Here is a 26,769-nt window from a genome sequence, read left to right as displayed (position 1 = left end):
AATTTTCTCCTTTGTTACATATAGATTGCTATATTATTTTTTTCATTTAAATTAAAAAAATTTGTGTTTTTTTATGTTCAGTATACATTCTATTCTTTTAATTTTATTGAATTTTAAAATATTATATTCTTTCAATAAAAATATATTTTAAACTGCAAATACTTTATTTTGATTTCTTGAATGTATATATTGAAAAAAAGGGAAATTTTAATATTCTCTTTTTTATTTACTCTTTAAAAAATCCATTTTTAATATTTTTAAAAAATATTAAGTAAATGGTAACATTTCGATGCTACTGAGTGATTGCTGTTCATATTGATTGGCGGTCTATCGCCGTTGGCTTGTTGCTGTTGTTTTTGTTAATTCATAGTTATGACCACTAATTTTCTCTGAACATTATTTTCCCTTAACATAAGTGTATCGTTTCTTCCAAAAGTATTATTATGGATTATTAGCTCATCCGCATGCACTTTTTTTTCTTTTTCAATAGATGGTGAATTGTACACAGGCACAGTCAGCAACTTCCAAGGAAACGAGCCTGTCATTTACAAGAGTTTGGGTCAAGGAACGTCTCTCAAGACGGAAAACTCTTTAAAATGGCTGCAAGGTAAAACACGAAAACGTAACACATCACAATGTAAACACCGCCAGCCTTTAAATAAGGCATGTATTATTCATTATGTATCTGTCTAAGCGGGCAGGTAAGCTTCCAGAAGTAGTGCTCATTAGCAGGTCCCACTTGTTAATGCATGCAGAGAGTACAAGCTCCTCTTAGAAGGCTGGCTTCTATCAGTCAGCACGCATGCTCAAAGGACGCACCGCGCTGTGCACAATTAAGGCCTCTTTTCTATTTGGATCTGTGGGTAATTCACGCTGATGAGACATCTGAGTGCAATCACAGTCGGGGTTTCAGCTTCATCTGCTCTCCAAGGACTGACATCTTTTTGCATTTTGCAAGAAAAGCAACGTAAAAAAAAAAAAACGCAAACCCCGACTATACATTTTTCAGTTTGTTTGGCTCCATTTTTCCTTAGATCCAGTCTTTGTGGGCTCGGCTTACATCGAGGAGAGTCAGCCAATAGGGAACGCCGTGGGCGACGACGACAAGATTTACTTCTTCTTCAGCGAGGCGGGGAAGGAATTTGACTTCTTTGACAACACCATTGTGTCGAGGATCGCTCGCGTGTGCAAGGTAAGGCGACACGCGGTCGGTTGCACAAAAAAACAGTCACATGGTCGGAGTCCTGCTGCTTTGTTCGCAAATTGGATACAATTGCCACTCGGGGTGAGGTGGGTCGCGCCTATGTTGGAACACGCATGAAGTGTGATGGAAACGGTGCATCACAAGCTTTGTTTTTCTGTCTGACTGTACAAACGTGGTTTTTCCAAGTAGAAAGATTGAGGTGACCTCAAACACTCAGAGGTGGGTAGTAACGCGGCAAATTAACTTCTTTATATTTACGGTACCGAGTAAACATTTTGAGAGAAATATACCGCAATTTACAGACTATGAGACGCGCTGACCATAAGCCGCCACCCAGCAAATTTGACACGAAAACGGCATTTGTTCATAGATAAGCCGCGCCCGACTACAAGCCGCAGCTGTCCCCACTGTATTATGGGATATGTACACCAAAAGATATTAAGCAGTAACACTTTGAGAGCGGCATCATAAGGCTGCCATAAGATCGTCATAATTATGACATGACACTGTCATGAGCAAAAATAAATGCTTTATAACAGATGTCATTAAGTGTCATCTGACAACTTATCTCATTTTTGAATGGATGTAAGAGATCCAAGCTGGACTTGAATGTGTTGGTAAAAAAATTTGCCAGATTAATTCATTTGCTCCAAAAAACGTATAAATACGTTCTATTTGATAATAATACATTTTATTTCTAGAGCACTTTTCAAACCACACAAAGATGCTTCACAAGAGACATGGAATCACAGTACGATGAAAAAAAGGTATTTAAAGGATAAAAGATTAAAAGCACAATAAAGAGAAGATATAACAGAGCTAGGGGTTATGGTGGGTAAGAAAGAGTGAACTGGTGTGTTTTCAGTCTGGATTTGAAAAGTGATAGGGTAGATATACAGCAAAGATCAGGGGGTAGGGAGTTCCAGAGCTGGGGGGGCGCAATGACTAAAAGCTCTGGAACCAAAGGTGGAGAGGCAGACACGGGGGACGAAGAGGGGAAGAATAGTGGTAGAGCTAAGTGAACGGGTTGGATTGTTTAGACGGAGAAGATCGCAAAGGTAGGGAGGGGCCACGGCATGGAGTATTTTGAAGGTGATGATTAAGATCTTGTAGTTGATTCTTTGTTTGACAGGAAGCCAGTGAAGTTAACGGAGGATGGGAGTGATGTGTGTTGCGGGGGTTCGAGTGATGAGGCGTGCTGCTGAGTTCTGGAGAGCCTGCAGTTTCTGGAGGGACTTGTTAGGGAGACTGAAGAGCAGTGAGTAGCAATAATCGAGCAGGGAGGTTATTAGATTACAGACCAGGGTGGAAGCGGTATGGCAAGTGAGAGAAGGGAGGAGGCGAGAAATGTTGCGAAAGTGGAAATAGGCTGATCTGGTGATGCTGTTGATATGTGACCGGAAGGAAAGTGTGCTGTCGAGGATGACACCCAGACTCTTAACCTGAGCAGAAGGAGAGATCAGTACATTGTTGATGGTAATAGAGAACTTATGGACATTAGAGAGCATTGCGGTGGTTCCAACTAGGAGGACTTCTGTTTTTGAGCTGTTGAGTAGGAGGAAGTTAGAGGAGAATACTTGTATAAAGTGAGTGGATTTCTATACAAGGACCAAATTTTTAATTGTTTCAGTGTCCCAAAGACGTATCTATACGTCTTTTACGTTTTTTTCACAGGAGACATCTCTAGGTTCTGATGCAATTTAGCTCCAAGGCACAATGCTGAAAATCCATTTTAAAGCAATAAAACTGGCCACTGGAGGGCAGTATCGCATTTAGTAAGACCCGCAACTAGGGCTGCAGCTATTGAATATTTTAGTAATCGAGTAATCGACTGAAAATTCTATCGATTAATCGAGTAATCGGATAAAACAAATATATTTTTAGGTGAAGAGCAATTATAAATATACATGAGAAAACAAGACATTTCATCTAATTTTGAACCATTTTCAGTCAATCAATGTCTTTATTTTCGATGTATATTGTTGAAAACAGCCAACAATTGCATCTCAGATGTAACTAGAATTAAAAAAAAAAAAAAAAAAGACTAATTCACTGCTTTCACTCAAAAAACTTTAGATCTTATTACAAAATATATATATATATATATACATCTTACCTAAAAATGCCGTTACGCTTGATAACACACATCACTTAAAAGTTTGGATTTTTTCCCACGTCTTTCAATTGAATTTCTCTTTGTGTCAAGCCATTTTTAAGTTCTAGTTAAGTTTTAAGTTAGTCTAAACTGTAAGTCCTGATAGGATTTTGAGTTTTTGCAGTGTTCAAAATAAATGTATGATACAGGCTGTATTGGAGCACATTAGCACCAGTGCTACTTGGTGTTTTATCCAGCAATGACTACTGAGCTAAAATTGATAGTTAGCATGATTAAGTTTTTATTTTACACCCTCATCACTCCACAATGCTATGTTATGTTAAAGCCTGTATGTAAGACACGTTAGCCAAGCATCGACAGTGGTCATAATTAATAGAAACCTAGCCCTCCGCAGGGCTAACGTGATTTCAGAACAGGAACTTTAATCTTATTTATTAGCGCTTAGCGCTCTTTATTAGCGCTTAGCGCTCTACTGCTTTAAGATGGCGGCTGTTTACTAAAGCTGCCCAGACGCGGCCGAGTCTGTCATTTAGCATCTAGTTCAACATACATGTGATCTCTATGAGACGCATGAGACGCTCCCTGTACCAACGTAGCATCGTGCGGGCTAGTATTTAGCAACGTCGGCGTCGTTTGTGGTGGCTGTCGGCTGCAGTAAGTTTTTTTTTTTCCCCCTTCTTCCTCTCCGCACGTGACAGCGCGTTGTCCCGCATTAAAAGTAGTCCGAGCAAAACGTGATGCTTAGAGCTGTCAAAATAAACGATTACTCGAGGTGAATAAAATTACTCGGATCAGTTTTTAAACTCGAGTTACTCGAGTTGCTCGAGTACTCGTTTCAGCTCTACCCGCAACCCGATTCAACGGAACGAACGGCCGGGCCCCCGGCGGAAGACGACCGAATGGACGTCCAGAATGCCAGGCAGCGGACGACCGAGCAGAACAACCGGGAGGATGCCCGGGATGCCAGGCACTGGACGACCGAGCAGAACGACCAGGACCACCAGTGCATCGGACGATGCCTTGGAGTCTGTGCTGCTTGCCGAGCAGAGCCCGCGCCGCCGTGCTCGGCCGCTCGCGTCCCCCGCACCCTCCAGTGCCCCGCGACTCATCAGGAAACTCGCACAGCCAAACCAGTTTCCCCCGGGAACACAAGTTCCCCAGGCCTGCCAGGAGGCAGTGGTCACCACAAAAGAAAGACTCAAAAAAATCCATCTTGATGAGAGGCGGCGATGAGAGAAAAGTTTAGCCCGGCTGTCGCGTCCACAACAGCGTCATCTCTCAGTTCAGTAGTATAGTTATGTGTAAATAAATTGATACTTTGCTATCAAAAGCTCTATTTGTCTTGTTGTTTGTTATTTTGTAGACGGAAAACATTATTCGGATGTTTGGGATGTCACAAAGAAAAAAATAGCTGTGTTAAAGTCAAAGTTGTGTTTGAAATGTAAGCTTTTACAAAAAGCTCAATTTCTCTGTTTTTTTCATCAGAAATTGGAAAATTACTCAAACTAAGCTATTTTCTAATGCTGATTTCTAAAGAATGGAAAGAGATATGAACAAACTTTTTTTTCCTGCTGAAAGAAGAGGGTCTAATCTTTCTTTTGGTGGGTTCCATGTTTATATAGCAATAAAACAGAATTTTCTGTGGGCCTTGCAAAATCAGTCAAAATCCAGAAAAACTGCCGGGAGCGAAGGGGGTTGCACCGCTGAAAATGACTGGGAGTGAATGAGTTAACGACATCTGCCTAATATGGTCATGTAGTACGGTATGATAATAACAGTTCATGTAGATAACATTGTGCCTACGCGCTGTACATTTGACACCTCTGCTTTAACTCATTCACTCCCACTAATGGCGTTGACGTCCAATCCAATTTCACTGGGGGGCTGGCTGCTAACCCTCCCAGTCATAAGGGATTGGATTGCACCGTCAACGGCAGCCAATGAGTTAAAACTACGCTTAAAATATCCATTTTGTTTTTGCCATTTTTCTATGGTATAGTAAAACATGCCTTGCCTTCGAAAACATTATTCTAGATGTGTTTGGCCACAAGACAAAATCACTCATCATTGATTTGCTGTCTAATCAATAAAACGGCTGCCTGTGTTCTTTAGTACAAAGGTGTATTCGGAGCACTTCCCACTCCCTGCTGTTGCTCACGGGTGCTGCTAATGTGCATATCGGTCGGGGGATGGCATGTAATCTTAAGCGACAGCTTAATGACTCGCTCCCGCATGGTTTGGCGCTTGACTGGCTTCTGGAGATGCAGCTATGCAGAGGTTTTTTGGCTTCTTTATACTTGTGTGTTTCAATATTGGATCGCCACAAAGTTGGTGAGTTACCTTCCTAATAATTTTTTGATTTTCTGTAATTTTTTTGGGTCACCCGACTATAAGCCACACCCATCAAATTTGACAAGAAAACTTTCTTAATTTATAAGCCGCACAGAACTATAAGCCACAGGGATAGTCACACCTAGAGACTACTGTTGTAGCGATATTATATTTTTAACTTAATATCTACTGTATACTTTTTTTATGGCGCCACTAACACTAAAATGTTACCAAATACCATAACTAGCAGTTAATGAACCAAGTAGAACAGTAACTGAAGACATAATTAGCACAGAACATGAATTTTGATTGTTGTTTACATCATTAGCGCTGCAATGAATGCTAGGAGACATGTTGGACAGTGTTGACACCAGGTGGCATCAGTGGTTGACTTTGTCCCCCAAGGGAGGAGTGATGACCAAATGAAGCCTCTTGAAGCAATGAAGCTTTGCAGTCAATTGGTTCAAGGCTTCATGGCGGTTCATTTGGTCATATGACAGACACTTATAATACAGTGAGGGCAGCTGCGCTTATAGTCCACTGTGGCTTATCTATGAACAAATGCCGTTTTCGTGTTAAATTTGATGGGTGGCGACTTATAGTCAGGTTCGGCTTATAGTGCGAAAATTAAGGTACCTCATCAGCCTGTAAAATGCACATATAAGCTGCACTGGACTATAAGCCGCAGGGTTCAAAGCAGAGGGGAAAAAGTAGCAGCTTATAGTCCGAAAATTACAGTAGTTTGACCTGTGGTGGTATTTTACTTTACCTTCATCTGGCTTTTCAAATTTTCATATCTATTCGATGCTCTAGGCTAGTTCAAACTTCAAATGTGTGTTTTTTTAATATTTTTTTTTAATCATGGCAGACGCCCCTCTAGCCCAGTGTGTGTTTTGTCAGATAAATCGGCACATCTTTGAACATCTTTGAAGGTTTCCCGCCATGTTCCTACTACTGTTTTGCTCCGACCTGCCAAGTCATTCCGCTTGAGAGTTGTTGTTTTTCTTTTCCGACGTGTCTGCCGCCCTTTCTCTCACTCCGTTTTTCCTGTGTTTATTCAGGTGTGCACAATGGATCTAGGGATGTGAAAAAGGTGGATTATTCAGTAAAGCGTTTCAGTGTTTTCCTAGTTCTTTCCTTTAAAAAAAAAAAACAATAATAAAAATGTAAACCAACATTTTTTTTCGTTTTTTTTTTAATAAACAACAATAAAAAATAAAAAATACTGTTAAAAAAGGATATTTACTGTTTTTCCCCTTTCGTTTCTAAACTACCCTTTTTTTAAACTGCTCTTTTTTTCTCCTTGTTTTTGAAGAAAAAAAAAAAACAAAAAAGAGAATATTTACTATTTGTCCGATTCTTTGTTCACCCTCGTTTTTCTTCATAAGAAAGAAAAATAGTAATTTAATTAAATAAAATTTAAATGAATAAGATAAAATAAATACAATTTAAATAAACTGTGCAAAACAAAAGATTTGAAAAATAAATACTACATACATTTTTTTTTAAATCAAAAAACATTCTGAAGTAATAAAGTTTTTCCCCGTTTTTTTCTTTTTTTGTAGTTCTCAATAAAATCAAATTGACTTAACCTTTTGTATCTAACCAATATTTGTGTTTTTCCCCTTTTATATTTTTAATTAAAAAAATTTAAAAACACATGAAAATATAGAAATTATAAATACTTCTTTAAAATTGCCGTTTTTGCATTATATTTTTCAATAAAAGCAACAGTTTGAAATTAATAAAACAAGAATATTTAGTTTTTCCAAGCTTTTTTTTTTTTTTTTTTTAATAAGTTTTATGAAAATTAAAAAAAAAATACAAATGCAAATTACATGAGAGAACATTAGCTATTAGGAGGCTCAAAAAAGAAGATTTAGACCATTTATAGTCAACAATGTCTTTCCAATCCAATATTAAATGAAACCTCTGCTTTACTGAATGTCCTGCTTGAAATACATTTCATAGCAGTTTTTTTTTTTCTTTTCTTTGTTCTGTAAGTTGTTGATATGCAGTATAATGTGAAATATGGATGCAGCAGAGGCATGCTTTTACAGTCGGTCTGTCTGCAGGGATTCGTCCCCATGCACAAGTACAATACAAGCATACTTAAATAGAGTAGTGGACAGCTGAGAGAGCAAGAATTTGCACTCCTCATTACTGTGTGTGCAAAGGCTACTGTAGTGCATAATAATTGGCTCCCAAGCCCCGCGGCAGTCCCACCGTGCTTCACCTCAGCATGCAGAGAGATGATTGTTCATGTTTAAGAGCTCACGTGTTCTTCCCTTCTCCGCGTACTCGTAAGGGAGTTCAGGGTTACTGAGGCCCCGACGCTGCTGCGACCCGTCGAGAGATTTGGCTGTTTTTGGTTCCTCCTCCGCACGAGCCACCTGGCAGTTGGTTTGCTTTGCCGCGTGTTTACAGGCTCGCTGATAATCACCAGTGTTGTTTGATGAGTGTTTATGCGAGGATTCTACACACCTCAGGGAAAGGAGGTATAAACCCAAAAGTTGTAATTAAGTGAGATGGCCAATTCATTTCAACCGGGTGGGATAGCAGTTAGATGTTGTTTTTTTGGCGGCCCTTTTAATATTCGTCTTAGTCTTTTGGACAGGAATACATATTAGTCATATTTTAGTTAGGGTTGTTCCGATCATGTTTTTTTGCTCCCGATCCGATCCTGATCATTTTAGTTTGCGTATCTGCCGATCCCGATATTTCCCGATCCGATTGCTTTTTTTTGCTCCCGATTCAATTCCAACCATTCCCGATAATTTTTCCCGATCATATACATTTTGGCAATGCATTAAGAAAAAAATGAATAAAACTCGGACGAATATATACATTCAACATACAGTACATAAGTACTGTATTTGTTTATTATGACAATAAATCCTCAAGATGGCATTTACATTATTAACATTCTTTCTGTGAGAGGGATCCACAGATAGAAAGACTTGTGACTTTGTATATTGTGACTAAATATTGCCATCAAGTGTATTTGTTGAGCTTTCAGTAAATGATACTGCAGCCATTCAACCCAAATGCATGATGGGAAATGGAACCATGACTGTGCGTAGTGCTACCAATTGATATATCTTCTCTGCGTTGGGAAATAACATAAGGTTTTAAGAAAAAGATCAATTGCTACCTTGCTTCGCATGATATTTCTAATCGTAGGGAGAGGGATTGTAAGGCTTTAGCCTATTAAAAAAAAAGGCTCCAAAGGCTGCCAAAATTCACTCTACTCATTTTACGTTGCCTTTTATCTCTCTAAATGGGTAAAACGGCGCCATTATAGATTGAGCGCGACAATGCGTGAGTGCGTCGTGCAACGCATTCATTAATTGCGTTAAATATTTAACGTGATACATTTTTTAAAAATTAAATACCGCCGTTATCGGGATAAATTTCATAACCCTACCTTAAGCCTAAACTAAAGACTCTGGATGAGTGTAACATATTATGTCTGTAACGTTTAATACAATTAGAAAACGATTTAATAAAAAAAAATATATATATATATATATATATATATATATATATATATTTAAAAAAGGCATGGCCGATATCTTTTTGCCAATTCCGATACTTTGAAAATGACGTGATCGGACCCGATTGATCGGGATCCCGATCGGGACATCTCTAATTTTAGTCATCTCAAAATGTGTTTGTCTTCAACTAGTTTTTGTGGACGAAAACTCAAAACTAAGTTTGTGTGGTTTTAGTGGATGTTTACTAAAAATGTTTTTTTCTGTTAAATTAAAAAAAATTACTCCACAAAAAAAAAAAAGAAATAAAAGTTTCCAACTATTTCAAATGATAATTGACAGAGGAGCCCATATTGTAGCATCTACAAGGACAACACCAACTTGGTGATAATACCGTATTGACCCGAATATAAAACAGTGTTTTTTGCATTGAAATAAGACTGAAAAAGTGGGAGTCGTCTTATATTCGGGGTCTAGAGTCTCTAGTCATTATACCCATTCACGACGCTAGATGGCACCAGATATCATCTCAGCTACTCTCAAGTTTAACCAGTTTGCAGTATTTTATTGCAATGCTTTTCCTTATTCAGATTTGTTTCAAGACCACAGTTAGTTAGAATTCACTTTGATGGTTAATGCAGTTATTGCACTTTTGTTGTTTTATCACAATAGATTAGTTTATTTACATTTCAAAAACCAGAAGCCATTCATTTACGAAAGTGATCGCACTTTTGTTTACATATTTAAATGTTCAGACGTTAAGATTTGAATGAGGCAAAATAGCATGCGTTTTCTCTCAAATATTTTGTTATAATCATTTGTTTCAGATGTACTGTAATTATTTTCTGTATAAAAAATAATTTGGTGTTCAAAAAGTATTTTTTTCAACTTGAGTCTTGAAAAAGATGGGGTCGTCCTCTAATCAGGGCCGTCTTATATTCGGGCCGATATGGTACACACTCAGCAGGAAAACAGTACACAATTTTCAACGAATTGTACACACCTGGACACCACGAACTGTATGTGAGTTATGTTAGCTTAATGCTAATGAGAATGCTATGCTAACGCTACGAGTTGCATTGAGTTGTGTGATAATCACTCAGCACAGGCCTTTAAAGGCTAAAGCAACATAAGAAAACAAATCCTTAAGAGTGGAGAGGACACTGCACTGCTGAGTTGAGGGGAGCGCAGCACAACACATGAGTGACACAACCAGACACTGCTACGATGCAGGCTAACTACACATAAAATGTCACATATTGTGAACATGTGACAGAAACTATTGCACATTTTCTTCTCGTTGTCATCTCGTCAGACGAAAACTGGCGTTAGCCTTGTTATGTTTTAGTCTCCCAAAACACGTTTTTTGCCCATTATCGTCTCATCGTCATGAATAAAGTGATTGTTGACGAAATATTTACGTTATGGTCATCGTTGATGAAAACAACACTGGTAGCAGTGAATGATATTTCATTTGGTAGGAGAAATATTCATGTTTAGTTTAACACTAGTCCCCTCATTGGCAGGCAGTTAGTTGAACACTGCCCAGGAAAGGGTTAAAGTATATCCTTTTTTTTTTTTTTTTTTTTTTTTTTAATTATTATTATTTTTGCAAAGGAAGTCTCTGCTTTGCATTCTTGCTGTACGTCAGTCCATAAATGTCACATTTGATTTTTCTTAAAACTACAAAATAACATTTAAGCAGCTTTTAATGAATGCTATTATTCATGTTTTATAGGCTAATAATTCATACTGGTCAAACCTTTACTGTTAAACATGTAGAAAAACTTAAAATGGCAGTCGTATGTTATTATGACCAGCCCCCTGCTGGTAACCATAACTATGAGTGGGCTCCTTATGAAAATACGTTTGACAGCATCGCTTTTAAACATTGTGTATCACTTTCACTGGTTTAGGTCACATATTACTTCACTGCAACTATAGAGTGCACATTAATGTTCCAGCGTTACTGTCCCCATTGCACAAATCATGTGTGACGAATTCCTCTTGTTCTCCCAACCCAAACTAATGCCTTTCGGGACGTCTTTGTGCACCAGGACAAAAAAGGGCGTTCTCCAAACTGTTCCCATAGAAGCTGAAAATTGTCCGTGATTTCTGAAAGTTTTAACATACAGTATTTGTTAACGTTTGTTTCCAGGGTGACAGAGGTGGCGAGCGTGTGCTGCAGAAGAAGTGGACGACCTTCCTGAAGGCCCAGCTGCTGTGTTCCCTACCAGATGATGGCTTTCCTTTCAACATCATCCAGGACATGTTTGTCCTAAAACCCATGGGAGACAGCTGGGAGAGCACAGTCTTCTATGGTGTCTTCACGTCACAGTGGTAAGAGACAGACACTGCGTACTGCAGTGAGGAAAATAAGTATTTGAACACTCTGCGATTTTGCAGGTTCTCCCACTTAGAAATTATAGGTGGGTTTCTGGGGTGTCACTGAGAAACTTTGAGTGAGAAAAAGTTTGAGCTTCTTCCAAAGATTTTGTATTTGGTTTAGGTCTCGAGACTGGCTAGGCCCTTCCAGAACCTTGATATGCTCTCTTCCTTGGTTATTCTGGCTGTCTGCTTAGGGCCAGTGTCATGTTGGAAAACCCAGTCATGACCCTTTTTCAATGCTCTAAATTAGGGAAGGAAGTTATTCCTCAAAATCTCAAAATGCACGGCCCTGGTCATCCTCTCCTTAATACAATGTAGTCGTCCAGTTCCATTTGCAGAAAAACACCCCCAAAGCATGATGCTACCACTCCCATGTTTCACAGTAGGGATGGTATTCTTGGGTGGGTACTCATCATTCTTCGTCCTCCAAACAATCTCATTTGACTGCATGACTTTCTCCCATGACTACTCTGTATCAGCCAAATGGTCATTAGCAAACTTAAAACAGGCCTGGACATGTGCTGGTTTAGTGTATTACCAACAGTAACCCTGGAAATGGTGGGTCCCAGCTTCTTTCAGGTTATTGACCAGCTCGTCCTGTGTAGTTCTTGCCTGATTCCTCACCATTCTTAGGATTATTGATACCCTACGAGGTAGATCTTGCATGGAGCCCTAGTCTGAGGGAGATTGACGGTCATGTTTAGCTTCTTCCATTTTCTAACATTTTCTCCAACTGTGGATCTTATATCACCAAGCTGCTTGGCAATTGCCCCGTAACCCTGTCCAGCCTAGTAAAGGTCTACAATTCTGTCTCTGGTGTCTTTGGACAGCTCTTTGGTCTTGACCATGTTAGGAATTGGAGTCTTCCTCATTGTATGGGGTGGACAGGTGTTTATATGCAGCTAACCGCCTTAAACAGGTCACAAAGTCGGACTCAAAAAGTCCAGCTCCACTCCACTTATTCGTTGAACTTTTTAAAGGTGACTAACAGCTCTCTGAGGCTCACAATTCTAGCTAATAAACAGGTGTTCAAATACTAATTTGCAGCAGTAGCATACAAATAAATTGTTTAGAAATCATACATGAAAATTTGAAACCCGCCCATCATTTCTAAGTGGGAGGGCTTGAAAAATCACAGGGTGTTGAAATACTTATATAATAATAATACAGTGGTACCTCTACATACGAAGTTAATCCGTTCCAGGAGCTTGTTTGTAAGTCGAAATGGTCGTATGTCGAGCAGGATTTTCCCATAGGAATACATTATAATTCCATTAATTCGTTCCACAGCCCAAAAACCTGCACTAAATCCTTAAAAAATACTGCTGGTACTATTACAAATGGCAATTACATATAGCAAAACAAAAAAATAATAACTAAAAATCGGATTAATAATATAATAATAATAATAATAATTCCTGTAATAGTGTAACGAAACGGGTTCTAATAAGGCGGACGTTTTTTTCTGTACCTGAAGGCACCGCGGCGCTGACGTGACAAAGAGGGAGGGGAGCGGGTGAAAGTTTACTTTTGCTTTCAATGCTTTCTTGAGAACATCGTCAATTGCGGCAGACAGCAGGCGTTTTGTGTTGAATAAGTTGTGAAAGAAATGATGAAAACGTGGCGAAGCTGGCGATTTCTCTGGAGATGTTACCACAATAAGAATTGTCAGCTTAACTTATAAAGACTGGCGAACGATGGTCGGAGGAGGAAAGTGGAGATGTATTGTTGAGCCATTTCACGGATGCCCACCCTACGCTCATATTTTTCTGTCATTTGCATCTTCATTTAGAAGGTAAGCTTCAACTTTTTCCTTGTTTCACCACCTGTACCAACCTTTTCTGAAACATGTGTTGATTTGTCACACAAGAAAATCCGCCGTGCATTCGTTTGCGGTGCTGCCATTGTCGTCGTATTTCGAGCATGTCGTCGGATGTAGAAACAAATGGCGAGTCAAATTTTACGTCGGATGTCGAAAAGTTCGTGTGTCGAAGCGATCGTATGTAGAGGTACCACTGTACTAATAATTTTCCTCACTGTATATACTGTATGTAAACAGAGCTTTTTCGATGAAAAAGTTTTGTGAATAAATACTTAAATCCCTGAATTATTTATAGATGCAAAACAGTCTCGAGTCTTGGTTAAAAGCAAAAAAAAAAAAAAAGTGCAGTCAGCATTTATTTCACGTAAATATGTCGACTGTGCTGCTAGTCTTTAAGTCTCTGTGGCGCCGCCTTATCACCACAAAGAGCTTTTTACGTTGAAAATTCTTGTGATAAAACGAAAAATTTTGACTGACAGGGTCATAAAAATCCGGTCATAATCTATTTTTACCCGTCACTTAAATTTTTAAAATGATAATAATGACATATTCAATAGCAGTGTTGGTCAAAAGCGGCGCGTTACTTACTCAACTCTGAACAAATTGAAGAAACTACCAGCCATGTTGTGTCTACTCTCTGCTCTGTTGATTTGTCATCCAAGACTCGGGGTGCGTTCAGGTTTCAGAATAGCGCACGTACTTCTGACTCCAAGCTGTTTGTCCCTGCTCATTCAATTAGGCTACGTTCATACTACAGGTCTTAATGCACAAATCCGATTTTTTTGTCATATCCGTTTTTTTGGCGTGCCCGTTCAGACTGCTTTTGTCCATTGAGACCATTCAAGTATTACGCATGCGCTCTAATTCGCAGTCTGACACGCGCCGGTGCGCAGAAGCATCAAAACAAATGACAAGTCATCCGTCATTCCAGGGATATCATATTTTGCTTTTCAAAAGGAGGAGACAAATAACAGACATAAATAATCCCCGTTTAGGCTTATATTCACAGTTTATATGGATCGATAGAATGCACGCACGGTCCGTGCATGTCACACACAAATACGGGCAGTTTGCCCCGACTCTCTCAGACAGGCTGCAGCCAGACCCCTCTCCCGACTCTCGGCCGTGTAGGAAATGTTGAAATATAGCTCACATAGAGCAGAGAGAAAACCGATCATTCTCATGCTTATCCTCAACCCATTTTTATGTTTTTTATGACTGTTGTCAAGCCCGGCCCTTCCCCAAAAGCCGTGTTCACTGCAAGCTAGGCGCTAATAACACACAGCTGAAATCGGATTTGGGACACTGGACGGTACAGACCGCCGCGACAGTCTGGAAAAATGTGGCCCAGATCGGATTTGAACCACATACAAAAATGACCCAGATCGGATTTGAAATGGTCCACTTCTATGCGACTTGTCCCGTTCAGACCGTCAAGTTAATGCCTGACTCGAGTCGGAAAAACACGAAAAAATTGGATTCGTGCATTAAGACCTGTAGAATGAAACGTAGCCTTAGACAATGGTCTCCAAAGCTTCCTAACGTTTCCGTGTTTGCTACACCTGAATGCTAGTTCGGACATTTTTCCGAGTAAGGCCAACGACGTCATGCATCAAGAGAGACAATAGCTAATGAATATGCTCACTCGCCATCCTGTGGTTTGGGGTGTGAATTGCAACCTGTCAAAATGACGGATGGACTTCAGTTTTTTCCGTCACCGTTTTAAAAAAACGGTCAACGACGGAAAATATTCGGTTAACGCGACCCCTGTTGTACGCGGTACAGCTTTCATACTTTTTCAACATGAATCCGGCATTGGATCGGTGCATGTGTCGCTGCGATTGACTGCGAATAACTGAAGCGGATTGTGGGATGGCCCCCTACTTGAAGGCGTAGCACAGTGAAGGTCCAATCTGACCCGTCAATATCATTATGAAGTCTATGGGCAAAACCTTAGTTTCATCAGAGCACAGGACATGTCTCCAGAAGTTAAAGCAGTAATGTGAAGTAAGGTTGGCCAACCATGTTTTTGAATAATATCAATGGCTAAACAGTTATAAGCATATTTTCATTATTTTTTTTTAACGCAACCCTTCCAGATTCTTTGTTTAACCCATAGCAACACCCTTGACAACGAAAATGCTTTTCTTCGGCAATCATCGGAAATCTTCGGAAATTACGTCACACCTAGAAGTGCGAGGGAAGTCCGCCATAGAACAGTATTGTTTGTTGCATTGCTTCTCGGTAAGATGCCACAGCGGTGTGTGGCGATGTTTTGTTCTCACTCAAACGAAAAGTTGTATGAGTGGCCAAAGGATAGCAGGGCACGTAAATGGACATCTTTCATTTGCACAAAGTGAATGAATTTCACGTCATCATCGAGTAGTGTTCTCTGCTGCAAACACTTCGAAGATGCCTGCTTTCTTAACCGGTCCGCTTATGATCAAGGATTTGCCAAACAGTAAGTGTGATTTTTGGATAGATGACTGATGACGTTGTCAAAGCATAGCTACCTACTGTTGTGGAATGAACAGTATAAGTTAGCGACGTTAGCTGAAAGTTAACTCGTGGCAATCCCCGATCATAGTTGTTGTTGCATTCGCTAGGTTAAGCGTGTTTAAATTGTGCGTCATCTACGATCTTGTCCGAAAGGGTTCATCCACTGTCAATCGGGAAACGGGTGTGGATGTGCATATAAACGGGTCGGCGTCGCGGTAATTCACGGTCACTTTGCAGTAAGAGACACACACCGCCGGTGAGTTTGTGCACATTTATTTGTATTTGTATTATGTATTTCCACCTTCATGCTTCAAGTATTGCATTGCATTTGTACAGTTCGGCGTTTCTTTCACGGTGATCGCTTGATAGCCTTCTAGTTTTTGTTTCGCGAGAGCCGCTGACAGGTGACAATTTAGCGTGTTGGCACTGAGTCAATCTCGCAGCGAATCAGCGAGCGCGCAGGTCACGCAGTGAATTGTGGTAAATGTAGTATCGGGACAACACTGAAGTGATGCTTTGTAATCTGTTAGCTTGTGTGAAAAACCTACATTTCCTCACGCCATTAGACGCCACTTTCTGTTGAGAGCTGTGCCGAGCTGTGTTCTTACTTTTCCATAAGAACTGCTCCATGTGTTAGTAAAGAGACAAAGTTGTCAGCACGTCGTGTGTTCGATACATTTGTAAACAAAAAGCTCATAACAAGACACTATGCACGATCCGTTTAAGAGATGCTGGAGTAGGAGGCGAGGAGGAGATAAGCGAGAAGCAAAACTTCGCGGTCGAATGTGGCGGCAGTCCACTATTATTTTGTTTTCTTATTGTTGCCACAATAAAGTGGAGAAAGCCATCGACGACTCATCTCCTTCTTTCCCCCCAACGTTTTTATATTATTATTTTATATGCACGAGAGCTGCCAGATCTGCTAAAATGAACATGAAGTCGATTATTTTTTTTTTTAACAATGTCATCAGATAGACAAAAACATAAAATTATGTGCAAATGCCTGCATCTTCAAATCATGAAAATAATAACAGCCTGTATCTTACCAATGTTTTAATCTCGATGGGTCTTGTATCCATTCCATGTCAGGTAGTTTAGGCACATTGTTTGCATCCTGATTAGCGTCTGGCTAATACATGTTAGGTCCAACATAAAATTCCAAGCTCCTTTTCTTCCTCCAACTCTTCAAAAACTTGGATCTCCTCCCTTGCGCTCGATCTATCGCTTATATCGCTGTTTGAATCATTGTTGGAAGGGCTTTGTATGGCGGCCGTATGTATGGAGCTGCCATCGCTGTTCTCGGTGTGACGAATCACTTCCGGGTTCGTCCCCTTTCAGGCTCGAACTTCGGAAACGCGATTATTTTGTCAAATATACAACATATTAATTATTTTTTCATGCTTTATTTGTTGGACAATGTTTAATTACTTTACTTGTGACCCTATTTGGCATGTGAAGAAATCACTTCACATTACTGCTTTAAGATCTTTGTCCTGGTCTCTTTTTGCAAAGTCAAATATGGCTTTTTTTTTTATGTTTCTTTTGGAGTAGTGGCTTCATTCTGGGTGAGTGGCCTTTCATTTCACTGATAATGACACTGTTGTTACCAACTTTATCCAGCATCTTCACGAGGTCTTTAGCTTTTGTTCTGGAGTTTATACGCACATTTCGGACTAAAACGCATTCATCTTTAGGCAACAGAGCCTGTCTCCCTTCTGAACTCTGTAAAGGCTGGGACATTCCCATGACGTTTATTCTTGCGTATAATTGTTCGAAAACATGAAAGTGGCACCTTCAAGCATCTGGAAATTGCACCCAAGGATGAGCTACACTTGTGGAGCGCCACGATTGTCTCTCTGACTTCCTGGCGGATTTCTTTTGATTTTTCACATCATTTCAAACAAAGAAGCAGAGTGTTTGAGGTATGGCCTTAAATACATCTCCAGGTGTGCCGTCCATTAACCTATCAGGAGCTTCCAAAGCCATGACCTCCTCGTTTGGACTTCCCCCTATTTTTTTTTTAAAGACATAGTGCTTTTTGCTTCTGTAGGCTTTTGACCTCAAAGAAAATAATATAAAATTCTCAAAGAAATCCTCTCTCGCTCTCATTATTGTGACATTTAACAAAATGATTTCGGTAATCCTTTCTGTACATGATTGTATTTGACAATGATTACAAATATATAATAAATTAATTATCAAATGTATTTACTTGCACTTAATAAATGTATCATAGCATGTGCAACCACACTTACTAAAAGACATATTATACAAAACACAATGTAACTTTTGTTAACAGGTACAAAGGCGCATCTGGAAGCTCTGCGGTGTGTGCTTTTACCATGGCCCAGGTGGAACGGGCCTTCAGTGGACGCTACAGGCAGGTCAACAGGGAGACCCAGCAGTGGTACACATACAACCACCCTGCACCAGAACCGCGACCTGGAGCGGTAAGCTCCCTTACAAACACATATATGCTCTAGTATTTAGTTTAGAATCTTTTTAATTATTCACCTCGCGCAGTGTGTGACGAACCACGCCAGACAAATGGGAATCCAGTCGTCCTTGCACATGCCCGACAAGGTGCTCAACTTTGTCAAGGACCATTTCCTGATGGACAGCGTGATCCGGAGCGCCCCCTTGCTGCTGAAACGCAGCGTACGCTACACGCAGATCGCCGTGCACAAGATTCAAGGCATGGAGAGGGCCTATGATGTGCTGTTCATCGGAACAGGTAGGGCAAATAAACACCCTCCACAGACCCAACTTTTTAAAATTTTGTATTAATATTATTATTATTACCAGAAATAGTCACTTGCCCAATTAATGTTCTTATTAAAGGGATCCACGGATAGAAAGACTTGTAGTCCTTAAAAGATAAACGTTATTATGTGTTAAAATAATTTGATATTGTAACCCCTCTTGATGTTTTTGTTTTTATACAATTTGTAAAAATAGGGGGCTATTGTTGTTGACGTTGCAGTGCAGTGATGTCACATAGTTACGCTGCCGGTATTCCAGAGTTTGATTCTAGTGACATAAACATATCATCTGTTCAACCTTTCAATTTGAACCCGAGAGGAGCGTTAACAAGCATGACAGCACTGTCGATATTTCACAAAACGAGCAGCAAAAGCAAAATGAACTGGAAAGACGGGATGAGACAAGAGTAGGGGAAAAAACTGTGTTCTGTCAAATTTCTACACTGGCGAAACATCGTACAAGAGGCAAATTTGACACCCAAAGTACTACCTTGCACTTTCTGCTTGTTTTGTTTAGATGCATACAGACAGAACATACTGAAGATGCCTTAAGAAAATACTTAAACGTAGTAATATCAAATAAGGGTGGTTTAAATATGCTACGTGACTAATGTGGTCAACAGATAAACAATCTGCTTTAAAGAGCATACGACAGGAGAAAAAAAGTCTTAAATAGAATTATTATGTGAATTAGAATCATATTTTGAGACGATTCGACTATATACCACAATTTAGCAAAGCGCAGATTACGAGAAATTAGTCTTTTAATCTGACGGTTAGCCACGCCTACCATTATAGGCCTCTAGCGTCCCCAACAGGTGGATGACGTCAGCGGGTTTTACTCTTCAGCCCATTGAGGGGGAATTATTCAGAACAAGGAAAACGTGATGAAGAGAGCCGCAAAATGTCATTGTTTCAGTCTCTCTACTCAAATATTTTTACAGGATATTCTTTTTATCCCAGTATTTTTCCCCAATAGCTAAATAAATGGCTTGAGAAGGACCAGTCAGCCCGTCGAAGGGCAACTATTCACAACGAGGAAAACGCGACGAAGAGGGCTGCAAAATGTCATTGTTTCTGTCTCTTTACTTCAATATTGTTACAGGATATTCTTTTTATCCAAGCATTTTCCCCAATTGCTAAATAAATGGCATGGTCATGGCAAATAACAGTCTTGTGCGAAATGGGATATGAAATGATAAAAATGCACTTATTCAGGACGACATGGCAAAATTACTCCATAATGGTCAAAACTGTTGACTTCACCTTTACTGTCGCACCTCCCGAACGATATTTTATGACACCTAAATCGGACATATGTCATTTCCCTTCCCCGGCTTCGGAGAATGTAAACAAACCAAGAGGCGTGACAGCTAGCCGACATGCTAAACCGAACCGAGTGATGTTTCAAAGTCTTCGAAGCGGAAAATCACACATAACTAGCCCGGATTATTTGACATGACGACTGGGTTGTCGATTGTCATCGTGGATCGGCAAACCGCCCGGCGGAGAACAAGTTAGTTTTTTCCCCGGAGGAGGGCGGCTGCAGTTGTTCTGCAGCTAATGTGCATGTGGAGAGCTTTTTGCATGCCTATCAATGATCAAACGTAAGTAGTCCTTTATTTAAAGAAAGTTTGTAGTGTTTACTTTGTAATCGCTGTATTCGTATTTGACATAATACAAAACAAGATGTTTACTCACTTCCTCGTAAGTCCAATGGTCCCACAGTAGTCGGGCTTGTTTTGGCCAATATCCACGGTGAATGGGAACCTTTTGAAAATCCAAAAAGGCGCACATGCCTCTCCCTCATAAAGCAATATTTTTCTGCAGCCGTTTGGCTGGCGTGATGCGAAAAATAAACGTATTAATCCGCAAAAACAGCTGAATCCTTAGTCCTCATACACAACAGTACGGCTGTTTAGTGAAGAGGACGCCTTCACCCGTACACGTCACAGCGCCCTCCTTCTCAATGCAAGACCGAAGCCGGAAGTCACTTTTCATGGCGCGGGATTCAAAAAACTAAATAAATATAGCGATCGCTTCCAAACACATCCAAGCGGTCCATATCATTCAGGAGCATAAAATACCGCGTGTATTATGAAATAAACATGCTTTTTCGTGTCACATGCACTTTAAAGCTACCACAAGAAAACACAATGCCTCAAGGTATGAGAGGGAAACACATGCAAAAAGTATTTTGAGGCAATGAAAAGGTAATAAAAGACTCAATAAAAACATAAATAGTAAGTACTCGCCGCTTTTAATCGATGTGCGCATGTGTTGGACGTCTCACCACGTAGAAGGAATAGCTGCAACCCGGCAGTGTTCGTTTAGTGACAGTGACAATCAACGTCATCACCCCGAGCGTCCATTGCGCGCATAAAACATGGCGCCCTCCATAGGTCAAAACATGTACTAAAAGTCATAGATTTTTAAATCAATGGCAATATTTTATGTGTTTCTAATAACATATTTTAGTAAAAGAGAAGAATTATGGTTTATTAGAGCCTATAAATCTTTAAATCCAAGGTTCCCTTTAAGGTCTGTCTAAACCTGCCACACTTTTTAACTTTTTCGCCATTTTGCCCAGATGACGGGAAGCTGCACAAGGCCGTCAACGCCAACGACAAGATGCACATCATCGAGGAGATGGTTTTGTTTCACGAACCGCAACCCGTGCAGCATATCGAACTGGACCCTCAAAGGGTAAATACAGTTTACAGAGTTTTTTGAAAGATTATAATTCGTTTAAAAAGAGAGGGAGAGCTAAATTTACCATGCTGCCTGAAGACATCCATTCCCACCGGGACCATCTCACCGCGTTTTCTTAAGAGTTATTTGGCCATCTGGAGCAGAGTTTATGATCCTCGCTTGTGTTTTAGCCGCAGCTCAATTTCATTACCTTCCTTTCTTTATGACATAATGGCTTCTCCCAAGGGCTAAAATGGACTCTTATCGAAAGATTATGTCATTCTAATAAAGTCGAAGCTCCTTTCCCATGTATTCTGGTTGATGAAAGACAAACAAGATGATTCAGTAATGTTTGTTCAATATACTACTGGGAAAGATGGCCTTAATATAGACTCCATAGCGTGCACGTCAAAGCTGGTAAAATGAGTTGAGGACGATATTGCGTGTATGCGTGGTCACCCCCAATTTAACTACCCTACTGGCGCCAAGCAAGAGAACATCTGGACAGATTTTGTGCTCTATTTACTCAAATTGTTTTTAACTATGTAATTGTTTCACCGTGAGGAAGAGAGGCGGTGCAATGGTTAGCATAACTGCCTTGTGGTTCTGAGACGCTGGGTTCGAATCTTAGTTTAGGTCTTCATGCGATGAATGGCATTTCAGTAGAAGTGAATGTGAATACGAAAGACTTTTCTTTTTTCATTATTTTTCTTTAACAATGGGTTTTAATGGGACTGACAGAAAAAACATGGGGAATAGTGATCACATGATTGACTATACATGCTACCTAGCTATAAGTAGCGTTGCAAGTAGGGGTTCACCAAACACAATTTTCTGGCCGATTTTCGAAAACCTGACCTAACTATTTTTTGTTTTAATATTCCAATCAATCTTGTTTTATTTCAAAACAGTTACTCGCGAATCAAGTTTAAATGCGTATATTGGAGTTCTCTAAAAGAAATAATTGAAAAATCAAAAACATTTCTTTCCATATTACAAAATCATAACTCCCTTTACCGAAAATTAAATTGCAGCAGTATTTTTCTTTACTAAAAGAAAATCGCAGTGTTTATGGTAATTGATGAATGAATTTTCTGAAGAAGAGAATTACTAAATTATATCAGGTCTGTCTTCGTTTTTGTTTTTTTTGCGCGTGTTAATACATTTTAATGCTGGAACATTTAGAATGTGAGCCAAATGTGAAAATTCACTTAACAGGTATTATTTGCGTGAACACAAGTAATGTGGCTATCAAGCAGCCGCAAAACAATTACCACACAGTGACTACCATATTTTTCAGACTATAAGTCGCAGTTTTTTTCATAGTTTGGCTGGGAGTGCGACTTATACTCTGAAGCGACTTATGCGTGAAATTATTAACATATTATTATATCATTTCACATGTTGTTTTGGTGTTTTGAAGTGACACTGATGGTTTGGTAAACTTGTTAGCATGTTCTTTATGCTATAGTTATCTGAAAAACTCTTAATAGCTATGTTACGTTAACATACCGGCCACGTTCGCATTTCATTGTTCATGCATCACGTACCATTATCCTACTGTACACTTATTCAGCATGTTGTTCTTTATTGTATTTTTATTAGTGATGCACGATAATACATTTTTCAACCGATACCGATAACCGATAATTTCCTCCTCATTCCTACCGATAACCGATAATGTCAAGCCGATAATTCTATTAAAAGATTTATGTAAAATTTTAAACAAAAGAAAATATTACTGTGCAAAAATATAATTTATTGCTTTTTTTTTTTCCAACATAAAATATGAACAAGTCGTCAATTCCAACATCTAAATAATGACATTGTCTGACATTGTGTAATGGTAAACTTTTGGCAACAATTACTTACAGAGTAAATACCTAAGTTGCACAAAAATGCCTTTAAAAGTAAGCCATTCCTAACATAACATTAATACACTGCAAAACACACTTCCTTAAAACTAGTCAGTTTTAAGTGTAAATCTATTGGAAATAAGTGAAATTATCTGCCAGCACTTCATGTGTATTTCTCTCAGATTTCTTGGAAGAAAAATAGCTAGCTGAAAATAATCTCAACAGCCTTATTTTAAGCAATACATTATTACACTTAATCCTAAAAAAAGCTTGGAAGAAGAAAAGATTTTGAATATTTGTGGCTACAGAATATTATTGTTATTTCATTACAACAGGAATGTGCATATTTAAATTAATAAGTGCCAATAAGTTTAGATTATCTACTGTGACTGTAATTGAGCAGACAAATAAGTTAAATTAATTTGAAAAGTGATTGCTAATGTTATATGCTTTGTTGCACACTGTGAAAATGATTAACTCAAAAGAGCGAGATGTCATGTACCCATTCTGCAGCGCTTTGTTTACATTTGCGGCACTCACGAGTCGCGACATTCGCTTTACAGCAGCTAAACTGATAAACGGCAGTACTATTTGGATGCAGTTGGAGCTCGCATCTCCGTGCGTGTTGTTTTGTGCCTGAGTTTTGTTAAGCCGAAAATAAAGGCGGCATTACAAAGTCATCTGACCGCTCGTCATTTTACATACTGAATGTATTATTGACGGGCTGACTTCGTTTTCTCCATGTTTAAATTATCATCTAAACACTGTGCCGTCATGATAAGCTTGCTTACTGGACATCACTTTTCCAAATGTGGTGAAAATGTGATTGGCATGTTTTTCATGAAGAATGGTGGTCGTATAAACTGCATTATTTTTTTATCCAGGGCTTTGGCTCTCGGGTCATTTCGGTAAAAAAAAAAAAAATCGTGTCTCGTCTGGGCGGCGGCTACGTTCGTACCGGATAATCCGCCCGCACCGGCCGGTTTGCCGCGGCGTATTCGGGGCCTGGCTCTGCTCACACGCCGTGAGGGAACGCTCGAGAAACCGGGGTGTTCGCTGGAGGTCCTGAAGCCGGGGAACCGGGCTCTGCCCGCCCCGCCGATGGCGAGGCGGCGGCGGCCTGCCGGACCGGCCAGAGCGGCGGGCTCCGTCGGAAGACGGCTACTTGCCGACTATCGGTCTCCAGTCGTGCCGGTGTTTAGCCTTAGATGCGAGTTTACCACCCGCCTTGGGCTGCTTTCCCAAACAACCCGACTCTGTATCGTCACAAGCCCCTAGTTTAACTTAGTGTTTACAATAGCTTTAGCATTCCCGCTAGCAGCAGCAGCCTGGCATTCGTTCCAAAAATCTTTGTGATGCAGTTTTAAATGGATGCTGGGTTAGTGATTTTGAATGAGGACGCTTTCTTTCGGCCTCTTGGAACTTCTGCGGTACATGTTTCGCAAATGGCGAGAGCGTCGTTTTTTTTAGTAACAGCCGCCATAATATTCAACTATTTCTTGTCGTGTAACTCTGCCTCCTCAACCCCTCCTCCCTCAGGGGCTTCAGAGAGGGGAGGGGTTGAGGAGGCGGCGTGCTGAATTCTTCGGTTGTGCACATTTGGAGGCTAAATCAAGTATATAATTATCGGATTACATTATCGGTTGAATTTTTTATTATCTGGATTATCTGTGTGACGTCATAATTGCCATTATCGGCCGATAATTATCGGCCACCGATATTATCGTGTATCTTTAATTTTTATTTTAAATTGCCTTTCAAGATGACATATCTGTTCTATGTGTTGGATTTTATCACGTAAATTTCCCCCAAAAATGCAACTTATACTCCGATGCGACTTATATTTTTTTTTTGTCCTCTTCGTTGGGCATTTTATGGCTGGTGCGACTTATACTCAGGTGCGACTTGTAGTCCGAAAAATACGGTATATTGAACGCCAACATAAATTCCACTCCTTCCCACATTAAAATGGTAAAGAGCAGCAGACGGAAATTGTTTGCGTCATGAAAGTATGAAAATACCCAACAAGTGCACTTATATGCTTACATTAATGACCATGAATGTTTGTAGCGTAATGCTACTGGGCTAATGTGGCTAACTGACTCGAGATGCAATCGCCTGACAAGAATGGGTATATTTTTAGTGATCGACCATAGATTTATTAAATCGGCCGCGATCGATCAGCCAGAGCACCTTTAGTTGCAAGATCCTTATGAATTAATTTACCAATGGGACCCCCTGTGAGGAGGGGATACATCTACTAACCAACGGCGCAGTAGGAGGGAAGGCAGGGAAGATTAGGGTATAGACAGGACAGGGTGACACTTTCCATCCCATGTCTTTGTAGGGCCTCCTGTTTGTTTCGTCCTACTCTGGCCTAGTGGAGGTTCCTGTGGCCAATTGTTCCAACTACCTAAGCTGTGGAGAGTGTGTCCTGTCCAGAGATCCTTACTGCGCCTGGACTGGACGTCTGTGTCGGGATGTCCGGATGGCGCCGCCTGACAGGTAGAGTATCAGCAACATCAGTGGAACCACTATAAACACACGTCGTTCAAAGATTTTGTGCTGTCAGGATGCGTATTTGTTAATCTTCCATACTTTTGAAAAAATTAACTACAGTTAGACAATTTAATGTAAATGTAAACATAAGTGAAATTGCTGACAGAGTGGACATTTTGGCTAATGTTAGCATAGCATATGTGATGGATTTTCAGTTTAGTGACATAATTCAGTTATGGAACACACTCTGTACGGATGTATTATTTTGAATTTCTGAAAGGTTTGTGTTTAAATTGATATTTCACCATGACAGGGTGGACATCTTGACAACATCAAACTACTGTACACACATAATCTGATGAAACTGACAAAACATAAGAGGAAATATTCATTCTGTAAATATCCACTGTTCAATCTTCTTTGAAAAAAGACAAATTGAAAACATCCGAGGGGTTCTGTAACGGACAGTTACCCTATAATAACAGGGTGGAAAGCTTTTTCATGGGCACGTGCAAATTATTCGATACGATTATAAGAATCAAGTGTATATGACCAAATTTACTTCCCTTAAGAAATAACATATTGACAGTAGACCATGCGGATTTTTTGTATAATTTAACCATTTTTTCTACTGACGAACAGTTTTGAGTGGTGGATTATATACTTTAATGTACAAGTTAAGTGGTTCCACTGTGCAGCAAACATATTTAAAAAAAAAAAAAAAAGACCATTATTGGTCACAATGTGCCAAAGATGCTGTTAAAAAGAAGATTGTTCCCTTTTGTTACACTGAACTGGCGCTGTGATCACGACTTTAATGAAAGACTTGCGGTTGAGGGTTCAGCATGTGCACACAACATGTCACTTAACTGCAGCTTGTGGGTGTTTTTGTTTGTCATCTTCTGTCTCAGCCACTGGCAGCAAGATGTGGAGGAGGCTGACACTTCGGCCATTTGTAACAGAACCCTCTCAGGCCCGAGATCTGCCCGACCAACAGCTGCCCGTGAGTGTGATTTTTGAACAGGGAAATACAGTGGTACCATGACATACGATCGCTTCGACACACGATCTTTTCGACATCCGACGTAAAATTTGACTCGCCATTTT

General features: G+C 39.9%; 1 protein-coding gene across 4 annotated transcripts in view; it reads left to right on the top strand.

Moving 5' to 3' along the window:
* LOC130926865 (semaphorin-4B-like) overlaps nt 1–26,769 on the top strand; it is a 157,777-nt gene that overhangs the window by 116,627 nt on the left and 14,381 nt on the right. For all 4 annotated transcript variants that reach the window (XM_057852183.1, XM_057852156.1, XM_057852165.1 and 1 more), the window contains 8 exons: nt 491–607; nt 1,035–1,192; nt 11,304–11,485; nt 18,154–18,304; nt 18,378–18,588; nt 21,207–21,322; nt 25,511–25,668; nt 26,574–26,665. In XM_057852183.1, the coding sequence (XP_057708166.1) occupies nt 491–607; nt 1,035–1,192; nt 11,304–11,485; nt 18,154–18,304; nt 18,378–18,588; nt 21,207–21,322; nt 25,511–25,668; nt 26,574–26,665 (1,185 nt within the window). The remainder of the gene's footprint in view (nt 1–490; nt 608–1,034; nt 1,193–11,303; nt 11,486–18,153; nt 18,305–18,377; nt 18,589–21,206; nt 21,323–25,510; nt 25,669–26,573; nt 26,666–26,769) is intronic.

The sequence above is a fragment of the Corythoichthys intestinalis genome, chromosome 1 (genome assembly GCF_030265065.1).
Source record: "Corythoichthys intestinalis isolate RoL2023-P3 chromosome 1, ASM3026506v1, whole genome shotgun sequence".
NCBI classification, from domain to species: Eukaryota; Metazoa; Chordata; class Actinopteri; order Syngnathiformes; family Syngnathidae; genus Corythoichthys; species Corythoichthys intestinalis.
Note: the sequence above shows the minus strand (reverse complement) of the source record. Positions and strands in the feature narration are given on the sequence as shown.